At 48.1% G+C, this 26,583-nt stretch overlaps 1 protein-coding gene across 3 annotated transcripts in view; it reads left to right on the top strand.

Moving 5' to 3' along the window:
• ELFN1 (extracellular leucine rich repeat and fibronectin type III domain containing 1) overlaps window positions 1-25,558 on the top strand; it is a 176,189-nt gene extending 150,631 nt beyond the window's left edge. For 2 of the 3 annotated variants that reach the window (XM_032794087.2, XM_075069190.1), the window contains exon 3: window positions 21,780-25,558. In XM_032794087.2, the coding sequence (XP_032649978.1) occupies window positions 22,265-24,655 (2,391 nt within the window). In that variant the 5' untranslated portion in view covers window positions 21,780-22,264 and the 3' untranslated portion in view covers window positions 24,656-25,558. Of the gene's footprint in view, window positions 1-15,457; window positions 15,544-21,779 lie in introns of those variants that run through there. The other variant, XM_075069191.1, reaches the window with a different exon arrangement.
• Window positions 25,559-26,583: the final 1,025 nt, after the last annotated feature.

Below are 26,583 nucleotides of genomic sequence, written 5' to 3'. Positions count from 1 at the left end.
GTACCCTGAGCTACCGCCCTGCCTGCACACAGCCTGTAGCTACCCCCTCCCTGTACCCTGAGCTACCCCTCTGCCTGCACACAGCCCCTAGTTACCCCATCCCTGTACCCTGAGCTACCGCCCTTCCTGCACACAGCCCCTAGCTACCCACTCCCTGTAATCTGAGTGGTACACAGCCCCTTGCCAGTCCCTCAACCCACAGCCACTCCCTGTGTGCACACAGCCCCAGCTACCCTCCCTCCCTGCACCCTGAGCTACTCCCTGCCCGCACCAGCCCCTAGCCACCCCTCCCTGTACCCTGAGCTACCTCCAGCCCCTGCACACAGCCCCCTCCCCCCACCCTGAGCTAGCCCCTGCCTGCACCAGCCCCTAATTACCGCCTCCCTGTACCCTGAGCTACCCCCAGCCCCTAGTTACCCCTCCCTGCACCCTGAGCTACCCCCAGCCCCTGCACACAGCCCCTAGTTACCCCTCCCTGCACCCTGAGCTACCCCCAGCCCCTGCACACAGCCCCAGCTATGCCCCCTCCCTGCACCCTGAGCTACCCCCTGCCCACACCCAGCCCCTAGCTACCGCCTCCCTGTACCCTGAGTGGTTTTCAGACTTTTTGAACCAAGTCCCCACTTTGAGTTATATTTTTGGTTGCATCCCCCCACAGCCCAGACAGGCTGGGTGGCCTGCTGAGTGAGTTGGAAAGGAGGTGGTGCTTCCTCCCTGGACCCCGCTGTGTGGACCTGGTTCAAGCCCCACCAACTCTTGGCGCCCCCCACAAATAGATGTAAAACTATGCTGATGCCCAAGGGTCCCCCCGAGCCCAGGCATTTTTATAGCATGTGGAGGGAGGCCTCAGCAAGAAAAAGGTTGAGTCCCCCTGATCTAGGAGAAACAGTCTCTTGAAATATGAAAGTAACCCAACAACAACTTCCCGTGTTCGGGGGAGGATACTGACTGACACTTTACCAACACACTGATGCTTCCTCCCCTAATACACACCAACATACTATGCAATACTCACAAGCAAAGAACAAACCACAGGTACACACGCATACATATGTGTATATTTACATAACCCTTTATAAGAACTACTGCAGCATTCTATGGTAACGAGCCACCATGCTCTAGTGACTCTTATAAACAGTAATGTGCAAGAGTATTACTGAAAGATACTGTACAAACTTGTAATTGATTTTAAAATGCATAATCCATCACAACTAAGAAAAGGATCACAAAGATGCTATCATGCATAAGCACCTAAAGATAGCATTTAAAACACAATTAACAACTCAGTTAAATAATAACTGGAACAGAAACGTGATTAATTATTGAATCAAATACACAAATAACGATGCAATAACATATGTGAGTGCTAGAGGCCAAATGTGATAATATTGTTTAACCACCAATGGACGCTAGCAACAGCTCCTATAGTGGACAATATATGGCTCAGGTTAGACACATCTTTCCAATTTAAAGGAAAAAATTCCTTGGAATTTTCATAGCACCTCTTAAAAGAAATGTCATCATCAGGCCCATTTTACTGATGAAGCGACTGAGGACACACCTACACTGAGTTTTCAGACCTGGTGGCAGTGAGTCTCAGAGTCCAGGTCTACAGATTTGGGCTCGTGCCATGGTGCAAAAAACAGCTGTGCAGCCATGGGGCTCAGGGCTGTTTCCAAAGAAAGAACCCTTCTCCCTCTCTGACTCACTTTCCTTCTTGGGCCAGGGAGGGTAGTGGAATTCAGACCCCAAACCTGAACGTCCTAGCCTGAGCCCTTCAAGCCTGAGTCCGTAGCCACAGCCTCTGAGACTCGCAGCCCCGGGTTTTCAAACACAGTGTGGACATACCTTTGGGCACTAAGAAGTTTAGTGATTTGCCCAAGATCACAAAGGAAATCAGTGATCGAGCCAGGAGTGAAACCGAGATCTCCTGACTCCCAATGCCATGTTTTAGCCACAAGACCATCTTGCCTTCCGCCTCAATCAGGGAAGGCTGTTGCTACTTTCTTGAAATGGGAAATGTAGCAGTCTGCCAAAATTCTGATTTCAGAGCTAGCCCAGGAATGCAGCCTGCCATGCATAGCACTTTGGAGAGACCATATACAAGCTCCTCCCAGGAGCTAATGCATTCGGTACTAATGCAACTGGCAGCCGACTTGCAGGCATGGCTTTAATTTTTAGGATACTGTGTAAAATTAAGACAATCTTGCAACGCCTTGTCCCAGCCTATTAAAACCAACTCCTCTTGTCTGGGAGCAGAACAAATAGCTGAGCCAGAAATCATCCACTATTTCTTCATGTAGGAACAACTTTTGACATGTATACCCACAGGAAAAGTGCCATTAAAAGCTATAAGCACAGCCAGCCCATCCAGAACAGCACCAGGCTGGTGGGTGGGGGGCGGGAGGAGTAGCCGTACTATAAAAACATACAGGGGCTGCGCAAGAAACTGCACACCCCAATACATGAATTCAATCCAATTCAATGCACATTGCTCAGGGATGGGGGGAGGTTTAGCCCAGCTGGTGAGCAGAAAAGAGAGAAAAAGGGTGAGGAGTTACAGCTTCTTAAAACAAACCCTGCTAGCTGACCAGTGGCCACGGTGAGCCAAGCTTCTCTGCCAGGGAGCAGGTGAGGTTTCCATTTAGGCAGCTCTAGGCCCCCTGAGCAGGAGCAGGAGCGAGAGGGAGGGAGGGGGAGTCGTTCTTCGGAAACTGCACCAGCCGCTCTCTGTTGTTCGGCACAGTGATGTGTTCAGGAGTGGCCACAGAAATGTTCTTCCTGAACCAGCTTTAATCTCAGACCTACAGACAAACACGGGTGCATGATGACATGAACATTGATGCCCTCCCACATGAATATATGCACATATGCAGAGTGTCACACAAACACGTATGCATACATAAATACGCAGGCACACATACACAACCAGCCAGCCATGAACTGTTTGGACTCTCACATACAAACCCACACACAGACATGAACAGAGCTGTATGTACATGTGTACATACGTATACACACAGAGATGGCCTCAGAGACACAAACATCATGAAGGCCTGCCCACACGTATGTATCCAGGTGCACACAAAAAGAATGTAAGCACACACAAGTGTGGATTTTACAAAGTGGTGTTCGTTTTTTTCCTCTTCACAATGATGAACGGACACCACACCCAGTGAGCATCAACCTCGGTCTCTCTGAGGCGATGAAAGGCCCAGCATGGTGTGTAGTCCAGGCAGCAAGGGGTGCTGCACGAAAGCGTTTCCCCTCCTGCTCAGAACTCCCACGCTCAATGTTCACTGGAATGTTTGGGTGGTTTGCAGCTCCAATTTGCAAACGCAGACATTTATTTCCGCTTAATTAGGAAAAAACAGCACCTGGGATCCAGTTTCTAGCTCCAGCTCAAAGTCGGAGCCTGACAAGGGAGCAGGAAGTGAAAGTGTGTGATGGAGATGGGGGAAGAGTGACAGCACGACTGATGGGAAGAAGAAAGGAGTGAGAAGAGAGAGTGCAGGAGAATGAGAGAGTTAATGGCGAGCAGAAACCAGGAGGAAATGCTGTCACAGAGGAGAGGTGCATGGTAAAAGCGAGAGAGAGAGAGAAAGAAATCGAGTGGAGGACAAACAGCAAATGAAGTCAAACGGAAGGGAAAGACAATAGGAAACGGTTTGGGTGAGAGAGATCTGAAGCGATGGGAAGCTGATTATTCAGCAAGACAGCTCACGAAAGTGGCGAAGGAAGAGGGAAGAGATTCCAACTGAGGAAGCCAAGCCATGCAGAGATGGGCAGGGTGGGAGCCCTGTAGAGAGCAGGGTTAGGAAGAGGACATGTGTTTCTTTCCTGAGTGAAGCTTCAACTCCTGTCTAATAGAAAGGTCACTGCAACATAGATTTGATTAGCAGATAAGCATAAATCATGGCCAACTCCTCCATCTTCATGAAAAGGCCCCGGCTGGCACCATGTGCTGACTGTGTGGAGGCCCGTAGGCAATGAGCTCAGGGCTGTGCTTCATTTCCTAGACAGCAGGTGCCCCTCTTGCCAAAAAAATCCATCAAATTGGCCCCTGTGCTGGCAGACTCAGCAGAGAGGCCCACGACTGTGTAGACAACTCTGTCCCCTCCCATTTCTAGAGGGGCCTCTCCAGGTCTGGAGGGTGGCACAGCAGGGTGAATAACATTTATTTATTTATTTATTTATTTTTTTAGTTCATTGGCAATTTCAAAAAGTCAGGAAAATGAATCATTCGGGGCCAGCCTCAAAACGAGAATTTTTGAAATTTTCAGGGAATCCAAAAGTTCAAAACATTGTTTTGAGTCAAACAAAACGTCTCGCTTGGACCGAGGGCACAACCATTTCATCTCACTTTTGACCGCTTCCAAAGGTTTTTTGATTTTTAAAAATCAAACTAAAGAAAAGCTTGAAACCAAAAGTTGTTTCAAACCGAAAACAAATAAAAAGGTTTCATTTTGGAAGCGTCGCGAGGCAACACTTGGATTTTTTTTTTAAACAATTTGCTGTCTGCAAAGACAAAAGCCACACACAGTCACAAACAGGTCTGATGCTACACAACCTGCATTCTTTGCCAAAAAAGAAGGTTTGGCCCCAAAATTTCTCCCAGCTGTAGTGTGGGGCAGCGTGAGGAGCCCTTCACTCCCACGAATCTGTCTGTAGCTAGACACAAGCCTTCCACCTCCAGCACTGTCCATGAGACACCTTCAGCACCGCAGCCCCATCCCTGTTATATTTTCAGTTGCCTCAAGATGCCCTCTGTCTTTGTGGTCCCTCTCCTCCTCTGAGGCCTAAGAGTGGAGCCCCAAAAGGGAGCCACCCACTTCTTGGCAGTCAAGTAGGCCGACGCCTTCCACCAGCCCTGAGAACATTCCTTGTGCGTGTCTCCAAGCTAAGCGTTGCTTTCAGTGCTGGGTTTGATAGCATCGTGCCCTCTAATTCTGCGCCTGCGTGCAACCTTCCTTCCCGAGGAGAAGGCTGCATTACACTAGATGAATGTTATCCTTCCCTTTAATATCTCTCCTTTATTGTTTCATGTGTTGGCCCCAGGATGTTTTATCGCACTGAAGCACATAATACAAATGAAAAACAAAAAGGGAAAGTTTGAATCGTTTTTAATATATTCATCCCAGTGCAGAGGAACGATGAGCTGTCTGATTAAATCTGTATGCTGGAGTTTATTAAACTGCCATGGCCTCTCTCCTGCTCTCTCTTTTAAGCAGGGACAGTATCATTAAAATGAAGACGCTTTCCCCCCACCCCGCTGCCAGTACCTGCTTAAGGCCAGCTCCACGCTGCCGCTGCCTTGCAGCCATTATTGAGAGGCACTGAAAGCTTATGAATGAGCCTGCTCCTTTGTGTTTTTCCCAGCAGCTGGAGAACAGAGGTGATTTACACCAAGGTGGACATTGCTAGTATGCTCCCAAAGGGCTGGGAGGGCCAGGAAGTCACCTGCTAGCACCTGATTAGGATGCAGAGAGAATGACTGAGACAGACAGCGCCAGGAGAGGGGCTCATGACAGATGAAAGGAGGCAGAGAGCAGGGAAGGAGCATGGGCCAGTGGTTGGAGCGGGGGACTAGCAATGAGCAGCCAGGGCTCTGTTCCTGATTCTGCCCATCACTCAGTCTGTTATTTAACCGCTCTGTGCCTCAGTTGTCCCATCTGTAAAATGGAAGTGTTGATAGTTCTCTCTCCTCGAGGGTGTTGATTAATGCTGAGTGGGAAATAGTCTCCCCATCCTGCAAAGCTTACTGAGCTGTCAGAAAAATTCCCATTCCACAAGGGGACAAAACCAGGGCCTTTTGAAGTTATTGGTGGCAAGGGCTCTAACCTCGGGTGTGAGAGACCCAGGTTCAAGGTCCTACCTGAATCAGGCAGAGCAAGTAACCATCTTGGTCTTCCACATCCCAGATGAGTGCCCAAACCACCATGCTAATGGCTATTCTGGAACGGGGGTGTCTCTCTCTCTCTCGCTCAGCAATTCCATCCTGGACCCGAGACACCTTCTCCAATGACAATGTCACAAAAGTGTTGCTGTCAACAAACAAGCATTTTCCAATGAAAACATGTTTTGTCAGAAAATTCCTGCCCAGCTTTGGGCTATTGCTGTGTCCTAAGGAAATCAGATCAAAGTAATGTAAGTAGCACTGAGCCAATGGATAGGCCCCGGCATGTAGGATCAGATGTTGCTGTTGGTCTGAAAGCCCTGTCTTTATCTGGAATCTCTCTCCTCCCTCTCCAAGTACTGAAGTTCATACCCAGCTGTTCCTCTCTCCCAATACACAGATTTTTCTTGACACTCACCCCATAATGCCACTCTGGCTTGCCCAGCCAGAGGGTCTCTCAAAGGCAAGGTGAGGTACTGCTGTGATTGGGCTCTTGGTCCAGCAGACCCAGGGAGAAGCAGGTTCTGACGGCATATGGCAGACCAGAGATTCTGCCAGCTGACCGCTGACTCTGGTTCCTCTCCTGTCCTCTGCAAGGGGTGATTCCTGTGCGTTCTACAAGAACAGGCCTTGTGGATTGCACCAGCCAGAGTTACTCCCCGCTGAGGGAGCGGCTCACAATGCAGGTTATTCATAAACATAGCAGTTCCAAAAGGCCAGTAATGCTACTCCTCCTCTTCCCCCTCCGCAAGCCTTCAGAGGCAGTTAAGTCTGTCACACACAAGCGATAACAGTGTTAGGCCATATAATCCCTCCTTTACTTGACTTTGGGTTATTTTGAGCAGGAGATTAAAGGAGATTATCTGCATCACCTGAGATGCTGCACTTTCTATCTCTGCCCTCTGTCATCAGTTCCTGAGGGCCTGGCTCACTAGCTCATAGAAACCTCCTCGCCCCCTCCCTCTGCCCCCCGCTTAGGCCAGCTGATATCCTAGTACAGTCGTGCTTCTGACTGTCTGACACTAGCACCGGTCAGCTAGTGAAAAGACTTAGGCCAGGCTCCTTGTCATACCGGCTCCAATACACAACATGGCCCTTGGCATCTGTCCACTACCCGGCACTTCATGTCGGGCTTGATGGGAAGCCGGGCTTGTGCAATGGCTCTGAGACGGGAGATGGGAAAGGAGGGAGAACCCAGCTGTCACACATCTTGGCATTAATCAAAATTATCTCTCTCCAGCAACTCTCAGGAAAGAGCCAGCAGCAGCAGAGGGACTGGAGCAGAAGTTTCCATTCTTAGGGCATTTGCCATTCATGTCCAGATCAGTCTGATGGGCCCATCCCCCACGACCTACAAGACTCAGACTCTGTCTACACTGGCAACTGAAGGACAAGGCTTTTGTCTTTCAGAGGTGTTAACCCCCCGCTCCCTGAAAGACAAAAGTTTTGCTGACGACAAGCACTGGGGTGAACGCTGACGCCGCTTGTTGGAGGTGGAAGATTTTTGTCGGCAGGAGAGCTGACAAACAGCAGCTACACTGCGCGCCTTATAGTGACACAGCCATGTCGCTAAAAGCTGCGTAATGTAGACGTAGCCCCACTGACGGTCCCAGCTCTGGCAGACTGGCTAACTCAGGGGATGGAGGCCAGCACCCAGAGGCTTTTAGCACTTGGTCAACAGTTCAAATCCAGCTCAAGTTGACTGTGGTCGAAAGTTGTGACTGATGGCTATTGGGTGTCCTGTGTTTGGTGCTGAGATAGTGATGGGCACCAAAACAGACAGGCAGGTATTGGACTCAATCCAGTTCTTACGCAGTTGGCATTAATTGGCACAGCCACAGTAAGGAGACAAAGGGATGTGGCCTGTGAATTCCCCTCCGACTCCAGATCAGGATCAAGGCACTGTGGCAGGGCAGGATGGAGTGTGGCCCATCTGCTACCTTGTTGTGACCATTACTAGAGGATGTAGGCTCTGGGATGGGGCTGGGGGTGTAGGAGAGTACTCTGGGCTAGGACTGAAGGGTTCGGAGGGTGGGAGGGGGATCAGAGCTTGGGGGAGGGGGTTGGGGCAGGAGGGGGTTGGCCAGTGCAGACTCTGGTCAGCGCAGCTCTGTGCGCCGCCATGTTCATAAGTGCCGCCTCTGCAGCTCCCACTGGCCATGGTTCCTGGCCAATGGGAGCTGCAGGGGTAGTGAGTGGGGCAAGGATATCATGCGGAGCCCCCTGGCTGCCCCTATGTGTCGGAGCCGGAGAAGGGATTTGCCGCTGCTTCCAAGAGGCATGGCATATGTGGAGTGGGGCAAGCCCCTGACCCTGCTCCCCAGCAGGAGCTCAAGGGCTGGATTAAAACATCTGAAGGGCCAGATGCGGCCCACGGGCCATAGTTTTCCCACCCCAAGCTACAGAAATGGTTTTCAAATGGGATAAGACCACATTCTCTGCCCAACAGGAAAAATCCTACCTGACGACACCAAACCACTGACAGCAGAACTACTGGTTCGATGTATTGGTAGTGAGCATTTACTCCACTCTGATGAGACTGTTCTCAGGTCACTAAAGCGCCAGTTCAGCAAAGCACTTAAGTACGTGCTTAACGTTAAGCACACCCTGAAGTCCCAATGACCTCAATGTACTTTGCTGAATCAGGGCCTAAACTAGCAGATCCAGTGACAGGGCACACAGAATTCAATTCTCCTTCCCTTTCCAAGGCGAGAAACAGATCAAGACTCAAGCGTGAGCATCCATCAGGCAGCGGTAACTTTCCCCCAAAGCAAACACACTTGCGGCCTGCCCATATAGACACGCGTGGCATGCACAGACCCATGGCAAGCACACACCTTCATGGGCTGCTGTTCTCGTTTCAAACACCACTAGCCTAGAATCCATCTGCCACCCTGGAAATTAATAGCAATCATTAAACAAAAGGAGCTGGCAAACGGAAGCCCGAGGTGAAAAGCAGCTCTTTCTGCCAGAAAAAAAATTAAAACTATTTAGACATACAGCAAGTCATTTATTACTGTGGAGTCCTCCCTCCACCTGGGGTTGAAATCTCATTATGATTTGTCCAAAACAGATGTTACCCTTTTAGCTGTAGATTATTAACAATAAACTCCATTCCTCCAGAGAGAGTGGGTGTTCTGGGTTAGCTTGGTTTTTAAATCTTGGGTAACCTGCATATGAAATACTTATGAAAATGATCAGCATACTGGGCATAAAGCTACCTTGTCCTGTAGCTTTCCACCTCCTTTGGAAGTTATTGTTACCCAGCAGGGATACAAAGAGGCATGGAGCGTGATTCTCCTCTCTATTATGCATTTTTTTGTAGTACAGTAAAGGTCCTAGCCAAGACAAGCTTCGGTGTGCTAGGCATGGTACATACACACAGTAAGAGCCAGTCCGTGCCGCCTAAGAGATTACAGACTAAATAGACAGGGCAGACAATGTGTGGGAGGGGAAAACACAGTACAGTGAGGTGAAGTGACTTGTGTAAGACCATGTGGCGGAGGCAGGACTAGCGCTCTAATCAACTGAATCCCAGCCCACCGGGCCACACTGACTCCCTGTAGCAGCGCGTCCATCGCTGGTTGAGGTATCGCGAGCATTTCCTATACAACCTCATTTTTCAGAGTTTTAACTCACACCAGACCAGCGACCCCCAGGCTGGAATTTGGCACACAAATGGCCACACTTTCAGCAGGCCACTGCTTCCAACCTGACTTTTTTGCAGGTGTGTTGGGTTTGTGCCCTCAAGATGGGGAACCGTGCATGTGGCTGCCAAGCTGTGAGTACCCTTCAGCACCTGCGTTCACAGATAACTAATCTGCATCAGCAAAGGTGGGCTTTCCCCCCCGCCTCCACACACAATTAAATATGTTCTACCTCAGCCACCTTGCTCTCATCCAGGATCCAGGACATTGGCAGAAGCGCTGAACTTCAACATCCAAACCAGACAAGATAGAGATGCAAAGCTGGGTGTCGTCAGCAGACTGGAAACCTCTCACCCCCTGTCGCCTTATGACCCTGTACACACATGGAACAGGACGGGGCTGGCACAATCCAGTGCAACTAAGTATCCATCCTACAAGCTAGGCACGCAATTGCACAGCAGTCCCAACCTCGGGCAAGAGCACAGGGCTACCACAAGCTCTGAGTAAGGGGCAGAGCACAGTTGTGCAGCCTTTGGAACAGGACAGAATCACACGTCAGCAGCATAAAGTCACAATTAGGCAGGTCTGCCCAGAGGATTCAGGGGGGCTGGGGCAAAGCGGGGAAGCTTGTACTGACCGGGTGGCACTCTGAGTTGGCATTGGCGGTGGCATTTTGGTGGCTGGGGGCCCTTCAGTTGCTCCGCATCTTTGGCAGCATGGAAGGGCCATCCCCCCGCTGCTGAAATGCCGCCGAAGACCCGGATCGACTGAAGGGCCCCTCGCCGCCGAAATGCCACTGCTGCAGACTTGGAACGCCGCTGGGTGAGGAAAGGGATTCTTGGCCGGGGCCCGGGGCAAATTGCCCCACTTGCCCCTCCCCCCCCCCGGGCAGTTCTGCAACTAGATCCCTGCTCACACTTGCTCCCGCAGGGGAAGTGAGCTGAACTAGCCCTCTCCCTAGTACCATTCACTTCCCCCTCTGTGCTGGCAAGTACCTGTATGGTGGGTAGGTGGGGGTAGAGTCAAGGCACCTCCCTGTCCCTGCCCATCCACCCCCACCACCAGTTGGCTGCTCTCCTCCATGCTGGAACCTGGGATGCAGGTAACTTATGTAGAGGAGTAAAAGTGCACCTTATATTTTGTTATTCCCCCATATGTCCCCATGACTGACCCCATAATTTGCACCCCTGTCCTAACATACACAATCATATCTTTTGCCAAGGAGAGGGTCGGGAGACTCAGTCAGGACTCAACTAGTAAATATTGAACACAAGGGAATTCTTTTTTTCTTCTCTTCCTCTACCTAATGGTTCACTATCAATTTAGGTCAGCCCCCAAAGGCAGGTTTTTGTAAAATGCTAAATATGATGGTGGGTTGGATTAGCAAACAGAACAGGAAGATTTGAAAAGAAGATCAAAAAAAATATTGTTGTTTTTTTTAAATTTTCCTCTGCAGCTTTAGTCCAACACAAAACAGAATAGCATTGTGCTAGCAAATAAAACCCAGACAGTGAAACTTCAGCTTATAGTAAAGTGAACTAGATTAGCACACGCTGAATGAAACACACAAAAGACAGCAAGAGCGAGACAAGTAAACTAGCTGTCTGCAGTTCTTTCAGTTATAATAAGCTCCACGGGTATTAGTAACACAGGAAAGAAGTTTCTTAAGTATTATTTTTATCGTGACTGTATCCCTTTAAGGAATTAATTTCGTTTCCCCAGTTGTGCCTGAGTTTGGACCTTGGTATCAGATTCTGTCCAGGATTTATATATCTGTTTGTGATGCAAGATTTTTTGTTGTTGTTTTTTTCTTTTAAGTAGAACATTAAAAGGACACCATCAACTTAGAAATCAGACTTTGGTCTGACACGTTTGTTACAGGGAACCCTTGATAATACTAGAACTGAAAGAGATTAGCAGATTTAATATATTTCAGATTGCGTCCTTTGTGTATTTGTTAACACTTCATCTATAATCAGTTTCACTGTTTCCCCTGTATAGGCACAAGGATCCACACCTATGGATCCAATTGTGGGATTACAGCCTGTGTCAGACAGTTTCCCCATATCCTATGGATCTTTCACATAGCAAAAAAGAGGAGAGAGAATCACTTCGTAAAATACTAGGAAAATGTGATTATAAAAGCCACACACATTTGCAGGACAACTCAGGGGCAGATATAGGACTGAAATCTGCTTTAAATTAATTTTTTAAAAGTTGACTGGCTCTTAATATTTTAGTTCCATTGCCAAAACCATTTCTGACCAAAGAGACAAGGTGGGGGAGGTAATATCTTTTATTGGACCAACTTCTGTTGGTGAGTGAGACAAGCTTTTGTAGCTTACATAGAGCTTTTTTTCTGAACAAAAGCAGACTTTACTGTCAGGAGTGTGAATGATTCATATGGGCCTTTTACAAAAGAATAGATTTAAAAATTCAAGCAGTAAAAACACTATTCAAGTAACAGCAAAGGTTTGAGCGAAGACGACAGCACAGAGAAAAGGGACAGTTTAGCTTCTTTCACCGTGAAAGAACAATAGGGCATTTGTTCCCTTGTTTACCTCTTAGCTCTCTCTATTGTACTGAGGCACTGGAGGAGCCTTAAGTAAAATGCCTTAATCTTTATCATTGTGTTATTCTGGGGGAAATATTGGGGCCGGTTCACCACTCCAGTACTCCAGTTTTATGCCTGTTTAACCTCAGTAATACTTTAGCGTAATGAAGTGGCAAATCAGGCACATTATTTCTAAATACAAGACATATCTGGTCAATTTTAGGGGAATTCTCCCCTATTGAAAGATATTTTTCCTTTTTATAAATGTTATATCTGCATCTCCCTTATTAGAGTTCTTGGCTTCTTCTCATCCGCTGAAAACTTTGCACCTTCCTCTAATTCTTTTCTTCTTATGGTTATGTTTATTGTTCTTTAAGGGCTGGCTGCTCTACCATAAGCCTGATATGACATTTACTCTGCCCACTGTGATATTTCAGGAGGTTGGTTTAATGCACAGGTAACCAGCTGGTTTTAGAAGGTCAGTTACCCAGGAAGACATTTGAACACTGCATATTATTCTACTCAGTGATTTGCAGCTGTACTATCTAGGACCGCAATCTTGTTAGACCTGGAAAACTAAGCAGTGTGGGGAGGAATACAGCAGCGTCAACGACTGCAGATGTGAGCCGAGAAAATCGGCATTTCCACTGCCTGGGAAACTCCAATATTTTGACATTTTTTCATCCTGATTTGGGATGAAAAGTTGAACTACTGATTTTTTCATGGAAGGAAAAGTTATGAAACATGCCCATGCAGAAATGTCTAGTCATTTCTAAATGGAAATATTTTGTTTTGGGGTTTTGTGCCTCATGGGAGTTGTAGTCTAGCCAAGGAGAGAGTGGGGGCGTGAAGCATCTGAACTACAACTCCCATAAGGCACTGCAGCACTTTAGGCAGTTTAATGTTGCGCTGACCCAAAATGAAATATTTTGTTCAGAAACACTTCAGCAAAATCAAAAATTTTCTGCTGAAAATTTTGATTTTATGGAAACTTCTGCAGACTGTACCCTCCATTGTGGAAAGGGACAAGTTTTGAGCTCCACAAACTGGCATTCACTAGGCCTGATTCTCCACCACCCTGCCCAGAGTGGAGTCATGGCCTCCAGTCCAAATCAGACTGGAAGCGTTTGACCTTCTCTCGGCACTCATTTCACATATGTCAATGACAGCCCAAAATGCCAGCTCCTCTGAACTTCCACTGCATCGAAATAACCCACTGGGCCATATATTGCCCTCAGTCTATATAGAGAGCACCTGCTTGTGTCCATGGCACTTCTGCATACAGACCAAGGCCAACAGAACTGGCCTGTCTCTGTTCTACCTCCCTGCTGCCTCCACCTCTCTAGCCCCTACCTCTTCTGTGCTTCTCCCCACAGTCTCACTAAAAGCCTTCTCTCGTGCATCAGCCTCCCTGCATCTCTCTGCTTCATTGCCTCTTCATCTCCCTTCAAACCTCAACTGAAAACATATCCTTCCTCTCTTGCCTCTACCTCTTAAATAATAAATAATAGCAGGGAAAGAGAGTGAAATTGACTGGGGAATGCTATTATCTGACTCTGTGAAGCATTTGGAGATCAACAGTACTTAATTTGTAATGAAAGAGGTGCTCAAGCAATTTTTTTACTTTCATAACCGACACGGCAAGCTCAGAGGTGCCGGGGCTATGAACTGCCAAGCTTTAAGGTGCCGGGCCTCAGCCCTGCCAAGCCCTGGCTCAAAAGTCCTGGGGATCAAGTATAGATGGTAGGCCATGAGGTTATGCTTATAAGAAGCACATGGGATCTTTTTCAGGGGAAAAGGCAATACGCCGTGTTTATGGAAGATACAACAATTAGCATACGTATTCAATCACACCGCACACACACACAGTCGATGTTATACACCTCTACCCCGATATAACGCTGTCCTCGGGAGCCAAAAAATCTTACTGCGTTATAGGTGAAACCATGTTATATCGAACTTGCTTTGTTCCACCGGAGTGCACAGCCTCGCCCTCCGAAGCGCTCCTTTACTGCATTATATCCAAATTCATGTTATATTGGGGTAGAGGTGTAGTTACCAGTCCAGAGTCCGGATCAATCTAGTGGCCAGCTAGGTTGATCACGGGTAGGTAAGAACTGGGTTCTGTCGGTCATGACACAATGCTCCAGGGACGTCTTGGTAGGACGAACCCAAAGTTTCATGGCACAGCATCCCGTTTATATTGTGATTTTCCTTCATTGGGACCAATGAGTTTTTTACCATCATGCTGCAATCAATTGTTGTTCAATGAATGCTCGTTTTCTGAAATTGTCCTTCTCATCCTTTATCTTGTTCTTTCATCAAGTCTCTCAGGGAGTTACCCCATACTGGTTTTGATCACAGCTATCTTGTCCCCATTGATAGGTGCCTGTCTCATCTTTAGAATCATCAATCTGCCCTCCTCTGACATTTCAACAGGAGCATGTTGCAACCTCCTGGCGCCCTTGCGTCTGTCTCCGGTTTCTCCCTAGAACATCTGGTTCAGTGATGGCCTTCACACTTATCTCTTAACACCCATTCCTCATTCACACACAAAACAGAATTAATTTACACAGAACATTTTGAACCGGAACATCAAGTTGCAATGCAAAAGAAAAACAATCACCGCATTCTTTTACTTATTTTAAAATGCTAAACCTACAACAAAGTGGTGACCCTCAAAGGTCTGTTACTGCCTTGAAATCCGTCCAGACACAGAGAAATTCTGGCTGATGCATCTCTGCCAATGGCTGTTAGGCCATTCCTTTCTGCTGCTCAAAAAGAGTGGCTGGCAGGATATGGTCAAATCATAGATCAATACATTTAATACAAACTACATTATTATCCTGTTGTTCTTTATCCTTCTTTCTAAATTATACAAAATACAAACATAAAATCCTCCTAGTACAATGATGCAAACCCAGCTGTGCCGTAGTGAGCTCTTAGCAAGGAATCTAAATGCTACCTTTGTACTGAAGAGGAACCTGGATTTGATTGGCTCGGGCACCTTTATTATTCGATGGAGTGGCAATGCTAACCGATATCACCAGGCAGGAGGAGTGTCAACTGATGCTGGGAATATGAATTAGAAGAAACCCTGCTTGGCAGCACTCTTTCTGCACCTGACATATATGGGATGGACATTAAGCCATTTAGGGGAAACTTCATCATTAATAAATGTTTTCTCTGCCATCTTAGAGCTATCTCCTCGTATTATTTTACACATAATGAATAGCCTGGGTTCATTTTAACATTTGGTCCCCATTAGCCAAATTTTCCCTCTCCACCTCTTTGCATGATTAAACATTTATCATTTGTAATGTATCACTGCCGCGTCGCTATTGCTCTCTTTGTAGTGCAGCTCCTTCATTTATTGATAACCTGACCTGTGCGACTGTGAAAGAGGATCTAAGAGAAGCTGACATATGGCCAGATGGAGTCAGAAGGTAGGGAGGCAAACAGAGGTATGGAAGAAAGGATACGCCAAAGAGAGAGAGGGTGTGCACTAATCTGGCTCTTTGCCCCTAGTCAGTAAATCTAATCCACAGCTTGAAATAACTCATTCAGTAGAATAATCCAATTAAGAAACAAGTGCCAAAGACTGCGTGTTATTAGATCTGCAGCCCAGATCCCTCTCCCCGCCACTCCCCTCTCAGCTGCTTTGTTTATTTCAGTGGTGGCTCTCCTTGCAGCTGTTACTCGGGTCTAATTTACTGATGCCATAAGTCAAGAGATGGAAACAAAATCTAACCACCCTGACACTTGTTTCTAGAGCCTAGGTGATGCCCCTTCAGTCTCAAGAACTCTGGTTCTGGAGCTCTAGGATATCAGAAGTGATGAGTTTGATGCTCTCTGTCCAGTCCCTACTGGATACCACAAACCACAGCAGTCCCTGGTTGTAGGAGGTGCCATTGACAGGGATGTGTAAAGGCCCAGGCACAGAATAATAAGGGTGTTGCAGATCAGGACTGAGGAGCAGCAAATCTGTGTGTGGATCCAGGGCGTAGCAGGGCTATCACAGATCAGGAGTGAGGTACATCAGCAGAAGGGTGTGAGGGAAACGTACCGAGCTTGTTTCCTGGCTTTAGCATCCCATTTTCTCAAGCACTGAAATGAAACATATTCCCTCATAAATAGAAATACAGCAGTATCCATGCTTTGTTACCTGCACTGAGTAAAGTCCTCCTGAGACAAGCTTAGCAGAGCTTCAGCTGTTTTAGCTAAGGAGCTTAACAGCTGGTGCCTCCGGGTTAGACTTTTGGCTGTGGTAATATACAGGACTCGTTCACAGAGTCCATCTGCAAGCTGAGGGACTGTATGACGTGTGCTCCATTGGCTGACCACCAGTTAGTAGACAGCCAAGGTGTCACTGATAATGTACACCTGACAGAATGAAGCCATATTAAACCAAAGGGCAAGACCCTCTGGTGTAGATTAAATGAATCGTGTCAAATCAGTGCGTATTGTTATCCCAACCCTAGGGAGGCAGTGTCTTTCTTCCTTGTTTTTGTTTCTTTATGAAAATATTTTATTTTTCTGGTTGTTTTTTACATTAGAAATGCAGGTTCTTTCTCCCCTGTTTTTCCTGAAGACTCTATGGATGACTGCAAAAGTGGTAGAATTGTGATCTCACAAGTACCGAGAGAGTGAAAGAGGAGTCGGCCAGGGTCAGGGGAGGAGGGACTTATTAGTCAGGCTGGTTAAACCTGTGGAGATTTTTTTGTTTTTTTCTTAACACCAACTCAAACAGCAAGGAGCAAAGATCACAGAGTGAGATTCAACACCGTGTACCCTTTCAGTGGAGGGCAAGGAGAGCTTACTTCTCCAGGCCTCCAAGGAGACCTCCGGCAAAAGAGGGCAGGTGGGATATAACAGAACTGGTTACCAGTTGGTGGAAGTTGGTGGGGCCGCCTAGACTATAAGCTATTTTACGCCATTTGCCGCTAGCTGAGAATCCAGCCCACTATTTCTAAAGGAAGAGCAAACGGAAGGAAACGCTTCTTGTGGAAGAACAGCCCAGAGCAGAGCAGAAACTGAACACTTATACACCTTCTTTGTCCATTATAATAAAACAAAATGAGTAACCCTTTGCAGGTCTCCTTTAACTGCTTCCCTTGTACTGCAAGACACTCAGTCCCGCGCCTGACATTGGATCCCACCCCAAAGACAGTGCCAGGAAGGACGCTCCCAAGTGGCAGCAAGATGAGCAATTATCTTCTTGGTGCAAGACAACAAAGCCTGTGTCTCAGCTCCCCAGTCATGTCCCGGCAATCTAATAAAGAGGGAGATTAGCCCTTCTTTCCTCTGTTACATCTCTTTAATGCTGTCATTTTATTCATACTTTGCAAAGCAAATAAACCAGCAAATTGCTTGCTTTAATGAGCGGGAATTAAACTCTGCCGCTGATAGAATGCCTTTTTCCGTTTCTGTTGTTGGAGAGAACTCAACTGATAGGTAGCACACAGGTAGCAAAAGCAAACACCCAGCATGAACATTACTGAACCTGTTCGAGTCACTTACAGTCAGCCTTCTCCACCCTAGTTAGACCTGGGAGGAGCGCAGGCTGCATGTGAAGGCACCTTGAGGTCAGCTGTGTTATCCTCGCTGTGGTTTTGTCTCCACTTTCTCCTTCCCTGGAAGCTCCTGCTACTATAGCCAAAGTACAGCTCCATGGTCCACATGCCCCAGGGCTGAGAGATAAGCCAACATGGAGATCCAGAGCTGAACCTCTCCAAGATTCAAGGGCTGGGTTCAGAGGCACTCTGGGGGATAGATCCAGGCTCAGACATCCCCAGAGTTTGAGGGTTCCGCTCAGAAGCACTGGTTTAGGCTAAAGTGGGAGCTCAGAGATAGAGGAGGCAGAGACTCTGCCCACCAAAGAGAAGGAAGGAACTAGCCAGGATTCTTCATTCCCTGCCCTGATGTCCTGTGCGGTGCTCCTGTGTCATGGGCGAACAGTGGGGAGTGAAGGGATTCTCGCAGTGTATAAGGTCAGATTGTGCCTTTAATGCACAGGCCTGTGTGGGGGCAGTATTGTGCTGCACCAAGGCAGCAGGAGCTCCAGGAGGTATTGGATCTCAGGGAGGTCCCAGCACATGGGGGTGGGGATGGGGAGAGAGCACCCACCACACCACCCCTTTAGAGCGTGGCATGGCTGAGGGGGATGCACTTCTCACACCGTTCTCAGGGTGGCTTGTTCCCCAGGGAACTAGTGAGCGATCTCTGGACATGCGAAAGCAAGGAGCTGCAGTTGTGGCTGGTAGCTGTCCATAAATGGAGCGGAGAAGGCTCTTAGGCCAGCAGAAATCTAACCACATGAGTAAGCAAAAAATCTAAGCCTAGTCAGCCTATTGGCTTGTAAAGCACGTTGAGAGCTTTTGCGTGAAAGGTATCATACACAACGTACAGATCATCAGTCATGGCTTCCAACCCCAACGTAACGTGCCTGCCCTTACTGGGAACAAGCTGTGAGCTTCTCTTCCGAGTCTGCTTTGTATCGGGGGAGGATGCAAAGGGGCGGCGCAGGGCTTACAGGGCAGGAGATGGACTCAGAGAGGAAGCCCAGAGTCCACATGACATGTGAACAGAGATTACGTTCAGTGGCGTGTGTTTACATGAGCTCCAGATGAGACCTCCCCATCTTCTCATCAAGGGCTCCAAGCACTTTACTTCAGCCTCCTACCACGCTGTGAACCAGGGAAGTAGTTTCATTGTCCTCATTTTACTGAAGAAAAAATTGAGGCATGGAAAGGTTAATTGACTTGCCCAAGCCCACACGGGATACAGTAGCATATCTGAGAGTATCATTTACGTGACTCCCAGATCTGTGCTGTAGTCATTAACCCATTAGCGAAGGGAGGATGTAAGGTGTGTGAGGCTAATCACTGAAACACCCGAGGGCAGAATTCCATTTCCATTCTGTGCTGCGTCCAAGGCCTAGTCTACACTAGAAGACGGTTGCTAGCATCGTTATGCTGGCAAAGTCTCCCAGTGGAGATTCAGTTTATACCACCATGCACCAAACAAAATAAGCTTTACCAGAAAAAGCACCTTTTTTGCTAGTTTAACTGCACCAGCTCTAGGGCTTTTGCTGGGATAGAAATGTCACAAAAACCACCCCTAACATTACTAGATGGACAAACGTTTCTTGGATAGACCTGGCCTACATATGGGACACGATGGTCAGTAGCTTTTGGCTTTCTCCAAAGACATTATCAACATCTCTCCAGCTGGGGGGACTTGTGGCTGGATATTCTCCTGTCACAAACAGCTGAAGTTTGAGCAGATTTTGTTATTCATGTAACATAAAACAAACCGTTCCATTTTGGAATATTCATTGTTCGCTATTCAGTAAGGACAAATAAACTGTTTCACTGCTCATTATTACTGGCCTGTTTAAAGTGTGACTGGTTAACAGAGTCTTCAGCTTTGAAAAACATTCTGTTCCATATTCTGTGAGTCTGAGATGGAAAATAAGGGCCAGATTTCAGCGGGACTGCTTTCAGCATGAGCTCCTGCTCAACAGGAGGAGGCAGAATCTGGCCCGAAATTCCCACTGTTGCCATGTTTCATACAACTCATCGACCTGCCCCACCCAGCACAGAGTCATGTAGCTACCCCAGTGCTGGGCGGGAGGTGGGAAAACAGACTGGATTAGTTAGAAGTGCATGTTAATGAGTGACAGCTCCACTGCCAGACAAGTCCTAGGGAGTAATAGCAGCTTAATTTTTCAGTCTACTGTTTCCTAATATCTGGGAAAGGACAGGCCCAAGCAGCATGCAGCTACCCTGGGAAGAAGGCAACTTCTGCATGCTCTCCCATGCAACCAGGTTCTATCTTCACGGATCGGATTTGGGTCTGAAAGCCAGGAAACTTGCTGATTTCTTGTCCACTTGTGAGTTATGAACCAGTTTGTTGGCTGCTTTCAAATGACCCAGCTGTCATTTCCTAACACCCGGGAGCAGAGGACCTGGCCAAGCCCAGGCTGTAGGCTAGCTTTGGTGCAAGTATAATAGTGAGCATATGAAATCCGGGGAGCATGTCTGTTCCTAGGGGCAACCACCTATGTGTTCTGCAGAGCCCTTGGTGAAAGAGAGAGACCCTCTTCTGGACCCACCTTCCCTCCCATGTGGTTCTCAAGATATTTCACTGTGTGGAGTTTCAGGAAGTGCTTCATGGGCCACTGGGGGGGTTCCCAGACAGCAGTATGAGTACTGGTGTTCTAGCTGGCAAATATTCACAGCAACCGTTGATCGCACTCTGAGCCCCAGGGTTCCAGATTTGGTAAATTTTGCAAATGTGACAGAAGAAGATTCATAGGAGATAAATTCACAAACTACCACCCCCATTAAGGCCCAGGACACCCTACTACTTACCAATGATGGCTTCACCAGGTCCTGGTAGATTCTGCTCTTCCTCCTACTGTTTCCTGGGATGGAGGATTTCCAGACACGGCTTTGGCCCCACCAAATCTCAAGGGCCAGCTAGGTGGGCCAGGAAACAGCTTTCTCACCCAAAGGTCAGCAGTAAAGGGAAAGCCTCTTTCTCCTTCAAGAGCAGTAAGCTCAGAGGCGGTTAGTGCCCCATAAGGCACAGCACACCAGCTAGTGAGTCCTTCAGGGGTAGAGCTGGTTTCAAAATGGGATTTTTTTCCCACTGGAAATTTCAACTTTTTGTTCAAAAGCTAAAACCTAAATGTTTTTGGCCAAAATGTGTCAGAAACTGAATAAATCTCCAAATTTCCATTTTCCAATGAGACACCATTCTTCGAGGAAAGCAGAGACACTTTCTACAAACATTTTCCTTCACTCAAAAACCCAGAAAACATTTCAATGGAAAATGCTGAGGAGCCCTACTAAGAACTCTGTAGCAAACGTTAACAAGGAATTCTGAGGTTTTCCTTAGCACTGTGACGTCACCGGGATCCCCAGAGGGTTCCCTGTCCACTCTCCTGAGTCTTATAGCAGAGACAGCTATAGTGGGTGAGGAAGGGTCTCTCTTTGCCCTTTGCATATGTGTTAGGCTACTAAAAGACAGGGGGAGTGACCACCCGGAATTTCCTCCACTGCTGACACTGAAAATCCAAGGGATGAGATCCTGGAGACAGCAAAAGGGGGAGGAGGGTTGGAAGTCACCCCCACAAAGACAAGTATGATGGGGAGTGGTGAGGATCAAGATAGTGGTGGGGCTCGGATGTTCCCTGGAAACAAACATATCCTGGAGTTACCACCCAAGTTCCTAGAAACAGCTTAGAATTCCAGTGCTGGGTTTTATCCTAGGTACCAAACAGATACAGGCATAGTTAGAGAGAGGCAGAATTTGAAAGAAGCTTCAACCTGCATCCAATTAGTGGGTGAAATGCTGCCATAACTGAGGTTACAAATGCCAGGATGTAGATGGCTAACTATCAGCTTTGTGCATACAGATCTCACATCATTAGACATCTAAATTCCAGCATCTGTGCCCAAAATTAACTGCAGGCTCAATTATGTGTGCCTCCCCCCGCAAAGAAATAAATAATGGAAGCCATGTTAAAAAACCTGGCGCCTAGTGCTAATGGAAAAGCAGGGCTCGGAAAGCCAGCCCCATCGCTGCCCCAGAAGTTGTTGCAGTGTGACAAATGCCCTTAAACATTATTTTGTCTCACTTTTGTGTTTTTTGGATTTGTTTGGTTTTTTTACAGGTGAGCCCATTGACCAGACAAGGGCGCTGAGAGGGACGGACGGATGGACAGATGCACGGAGAGGCAGATGGAGAAGAAGCCTGGTGCCAACCTGGAGATGGGCAGCAAAAAGAAAACAAGGAGAGGCACTGTAGAAAGTGAAAGAAAAGCGTGTCTCTAAACCAGAGGGAGTCCCCTTCCAAGTACCTACCCAGACCCACCTGACTTCAGTGGAAGCCCGACAAGATGCCAGAAGGGCCAATGACATAGGCTTGCCCCCTATAAGCCTGTGGTGGTGGCACCCCGTGGGTGGTCACTGGGCAGCTTGGACAACAAGGTTCTCCTTTTCCTTTGGACACTTCCACTGGATCCAAACCATGAGGAGAAGGGAGAGAAAAGCGAAGATGCCCAAGGAACATTAACCCAACGCTTCCCTGCTTTCCAACTCAGCACCCCTCCCCGCTTCCCGCAGATAAGGGAACTCCTTCTCCGTGTTGCCCTTCCAGATGGCAGGTCGTCAGTGGGCAGTGACGTCAGCGCTGTGCGTGTGTGTGGCGGCCGTCTCTCTGCTGCACGCTGGCGGGGTGCGGGCAGACTGCTGGCTGATCGAGGGCGACAAGGGCTTCGTTTGGCTGGCTATCTGCAGCCAGAATCAGCCCCCCTATGAGTCCATCCCTCAGCAAATCAACAGCACCATTGTGGATTTGCGACTGAACGACAACAAGATCAAAAGCGTGCAGTACTCCTCACTCAGCCGCTTCGGTAACCTGACATACCTCAACTTGACGAAGAACGAAATCTCCTATATCGAGGATGGTGCCTTCTCAGGACAGTTTAACCTTCAGGTGCTGCAGCTTGGCTACAACCGCCTGAGGAACCTGACCGAGGGAATCCTCCGGGGCCTAGGAAAGCTGGAGTACCTCTACCTCCAGGCTAACCTCATTGAGGCAGTCACCCCCAATGCCTTCTGGGAGTGCCCTAACATAGTGAACATTGACCTGTCCATGAACAGGATCCAGAGACTGGACAGCAACACCTTTAGGGGCCTGAACAAACTCTCAGTCTGTGAACTCTACAGTAACCCCTTCTATTGCTCCTGTGAACTCCTAGGCTTCCTGCAATGGCTGGAAGGCTTCACCAACATGACGCGCACCTATGACCGCATGCAGTGCGACTCCCCGCCAGACTACACTGGCTACTTCTTGCTAGGCCAAGGCCGGACTGGTTACCGCAATGCTCTGGGCATGCTCTCCACCCTCTGCACTGGCAGCTCCTACACCATGATACCTCGCTTTATCCCACCCAGGTACCAAGTGACCACAGCTCCGTCAGAAAGCCCATGCTCTGAGGAAGAGTGTTTCTCCGGGGATGGCACAACGCCGCAGGTCTCCCTCCACACGCCCGTGGGTGAGACGGAGATGCGTCCCAACATCCGGATGAAGCATCTCACCCACAACTCAGCCACGCTGACGGTGCAGATCCCGTACCCGTTCAGCAAGATGTACATTCTTGCGCAGTACGAGAACGGCTTCTCTTCCGTCATCACTAAGCTGAAGAAACAGAAGGAGGACATTGAGCTGACTAACCTTGTAGCACAAAGAAACTATACCTACTGTGTGGTCTCCCTCCACCACGTCTTAAGGTACAACCACACTTGCCTCACCCTCTCCCCAAACAAAATGAGCAGAGAGGACCCAGTGCCCACTCCCTCCACTGCCACCCACTATATCATGACGATCCTGGGCTGCCTGTTCGGCATGGTCATTGTTCTGGGGGTGGTATACTATTGCCTCCGTAAGAGGCGTCAGCAGGAGGAGAAGCACAAGAAGGCAGCTGGAAGCATGAAGAAGACCATCATCGAGCTAAAGTATGGGCCAGAGATGGAAACAACCAGTATCACCCAGCTGTCCCAGGGGCAGATGCTGGGTGGGGAGACAGTGACCCGCATCCCCTACTTGCCCTCTGCTGGGGAAGTCGAGCAGTACAAGTTGATAGACAGCAGCGAGACCCCCAAGGCCACCAAGGGGAACTACATGGAAGTGCGGACAGGGGAGCAGCCCGAGAGGCGAGAGTGTGAGCTGTCCATGCTGCCTGACAGCCAGAGCTCCGTGGCTGAGATCTCCACCATCACCAAGGAGGTGGACAAGGTGAACCAGATTATCAACAACTGCATTGATGCCTTGAAATCAGAGTCCACCTCCTTCCAGGGGGTGAAATCGGGGGCAATTTCCACCGCTGAGCCTCCGCTGGTACTCTTATCGGAACAGATCTCTGGCAAACATGGCTTCCTGTCCCCTGTGTACAAGGAAAGTTACAGCCACCCGCTGCAGAGACATCACAGCATGGAGGCACCTCCCAAACGCTCCAGCACTTCCTCCAGCGGCTCAATACGGAGCCCCAGATCCTTCCGCTCTGAGGGCTCTGGCCACAAGTCAGAAGCCAAGTACATTGAGAAGACATCCCCGACCACTGACATCATCCTCACTGTGACACCAGCGGCGGCCATTCTGCGAGCAGAGGCCGAGAAGATCCGACAGTACAGCGAACATCGGCACTCTTACCCGGGCTCCCATCAGGGGGAGCAGCACGACAGCTTGGGCGGGCGTAAGCCCTCCATTCTGGAACCTTTGACCAGACCCCGCCCCAGAGACCTGGCCTACTCGCAGCTCTCTCCCCAGTATCATAACCTGAGCTACAGCTCCAGCCCAGAGTACACATGCAAACCATCACAAAGCATCTGGGAGCGCTTCAAACTCAACCGGAAGCGGCACAAAGATGAGGAGGAATATATGGCGGCCGGCCACGCCCTGCGCAAAAAGGTCCAGTTTGCCAAAGACGAGGATCTTCACGACATCCTAGACTACTGGAAAGGTGTGTCTGCCCAGCACAAGTCCTGAGTCCTCACACAGCTCGTGACTTAACACTAACTGGACCAAAAGAAACTCACAGCAGCTATTTTTATCCAGACTGACTTTCAAACAAACAAACCATAAATTATGAGAAAAATCTATAATTAGTCTATATAATATATGAGAGAGAAAGAGATTACAAAAGATCTCATGTTTATGAGATACGCACCAAATTTGAACACAAAGAGACTTAAAAAAAACAAACCTGTGGAGTGAAAACAAAGTTTTCTTTTGCTTTTTTTATTAAAAAAAAAAAGAAAAAATATATAAAAAGGGGTGGAGGTTGGACAGAGATTTCAGGTCTGGAGTATTCCAATGTTGCATCGCATGATTCCCTATTCCGTGATTTTGTGGATCCTTTGTGTATAGTTTGTCGTCTTCTTTCTCCTTCCCTTCCAAACAAAACAAAACAAAAACCAAAAAGAGACCAGAAGGAGAAAGTTCCTTTGGGCTTTTTGCAAATGGAGTCTTCCAGCTTAGACTTTCATCCAGTCGAAGGCTCATTCATGTGTTTATTCACTGGGAGGTTTTACCACGTTACATTGTAAACCGAAGTTGTCCTACTGTACAGAGAAAATTTCTATATTTGCAATGTTTGCTGTATAACAAGAAAGAGAGAGAAAAAATAATATTACATCTACTAAATATATATATATATATATATTCACCTGTTTGTACCAGGTTTTAATCATGGATTTTAGACAAAGAGGTTGGATTTGATTTGGAGGGTGTTTTTGTTTGTTTGTTTGGGGGGGGGGCGTTGATGCTGGTGTGGGATTTTGGAGGGTGGGCATTGTTTTTTTTGTTTATTTTGTTTTTTTCCTCCAGTGAATGTCTGTGTCTCGAGTTCTGATTGATTCCAAGTGCACTACGAAAAAAGGCACATTCTAATAGAAAACCAGCATCCCTCTCATTATTCCATTCAAGTGATGGGAGCCTGCCTCCTCTGGGAGCTGGACAGGGGATGGGAGTAGAGGGAGCTCTCTCTGCCCATTTGGTGCAACCAACTAGTCACCATTTGATTGCCAAATAAACACACCAGTCTCTCTCTCGCTTTCTCTCTCTTTAGCTGGATATATTTAGAAGGCAGTGGAAACTCTGAACATCAAATGGAACCCGTCTCTGTGGGAAGGGGCAGTGGTAGCCAGAAGATTAGGGTAGGGGTAAGTCATTGGTACTAGAGTATAGACTGATTTTTTTAAAGCCAGGAGGAACTATGACACCATCTACTCTGACCACCTGCTTATTACACAGGCCAGAGGGTCTCACCTAGTGATTCCTGCATCCAGCCAATAGCTTGATGGACCCAGAGCATGTTTTAGCACCGCTAGCTACTGGCCCATCCCAGAGATATGGGCCCTGTCCCCTGCTACTGGCCCTCCTGCAGCCTGCGAGTTGTGTTGGAATGATCCTGCCCTGGGTGATGGTGAAATACTCCTCCTGCATGTTTACAGCATAGGAAGAGGCAGCAGCAGGAATGACTTCTCTGCTATTCCCCAGCAAGAGTGTACTGCACAGCTAGTGGATGGTAGCGATTATTATGAATCAGTCAGCCTTCCTCACCCCCTTATTCTGTAGTGTAGTCATCTGTGCTTCTGGGGGTGGAATGAATGGTCTCCCCATCTCTTCCTCCAAGAGAGATGCAGTCAGGTGGCGGGTTTTCCCCCAGTATGAATGAAAAGGTGCTAAACATTCAGAGCCTGTTCCTGTGCCAAGTGAAAGCAACTTCAGGCCCTCAGACCCGTGCACCCCTTAAACCTCAGCCCTGCCTCTTACATTTTTTGCCATTCCAGCTGCATGGCGTAGCTCCCATGGGTATCGGCGTCTCAGTCTTGGCTAGGGTAGCTAAATTGGAAGGACATGAATGGGAAGGGAAGTACATGGTACGTCCCAGCCCTGCTCACGCCTATGAGGCA

The sequence above is a fragment of the Chelonoidis abingdonii genome, chromosome 9, assembly GCF_003597395.2.
Source record: "Chelonoidis abingdonii isolate Lonesome George chromosome 9, CheloAbing_2.0, whole genome shotgun sequence".
NCBI lineage: Eukaryota > Metazoa > Chordata > Testudines > Testudinidae > Chelonoidis > Chelonoidis abingdonii.
This window is presented reverse-complemented; position numbering and strand designations above follow the sequence as displayed.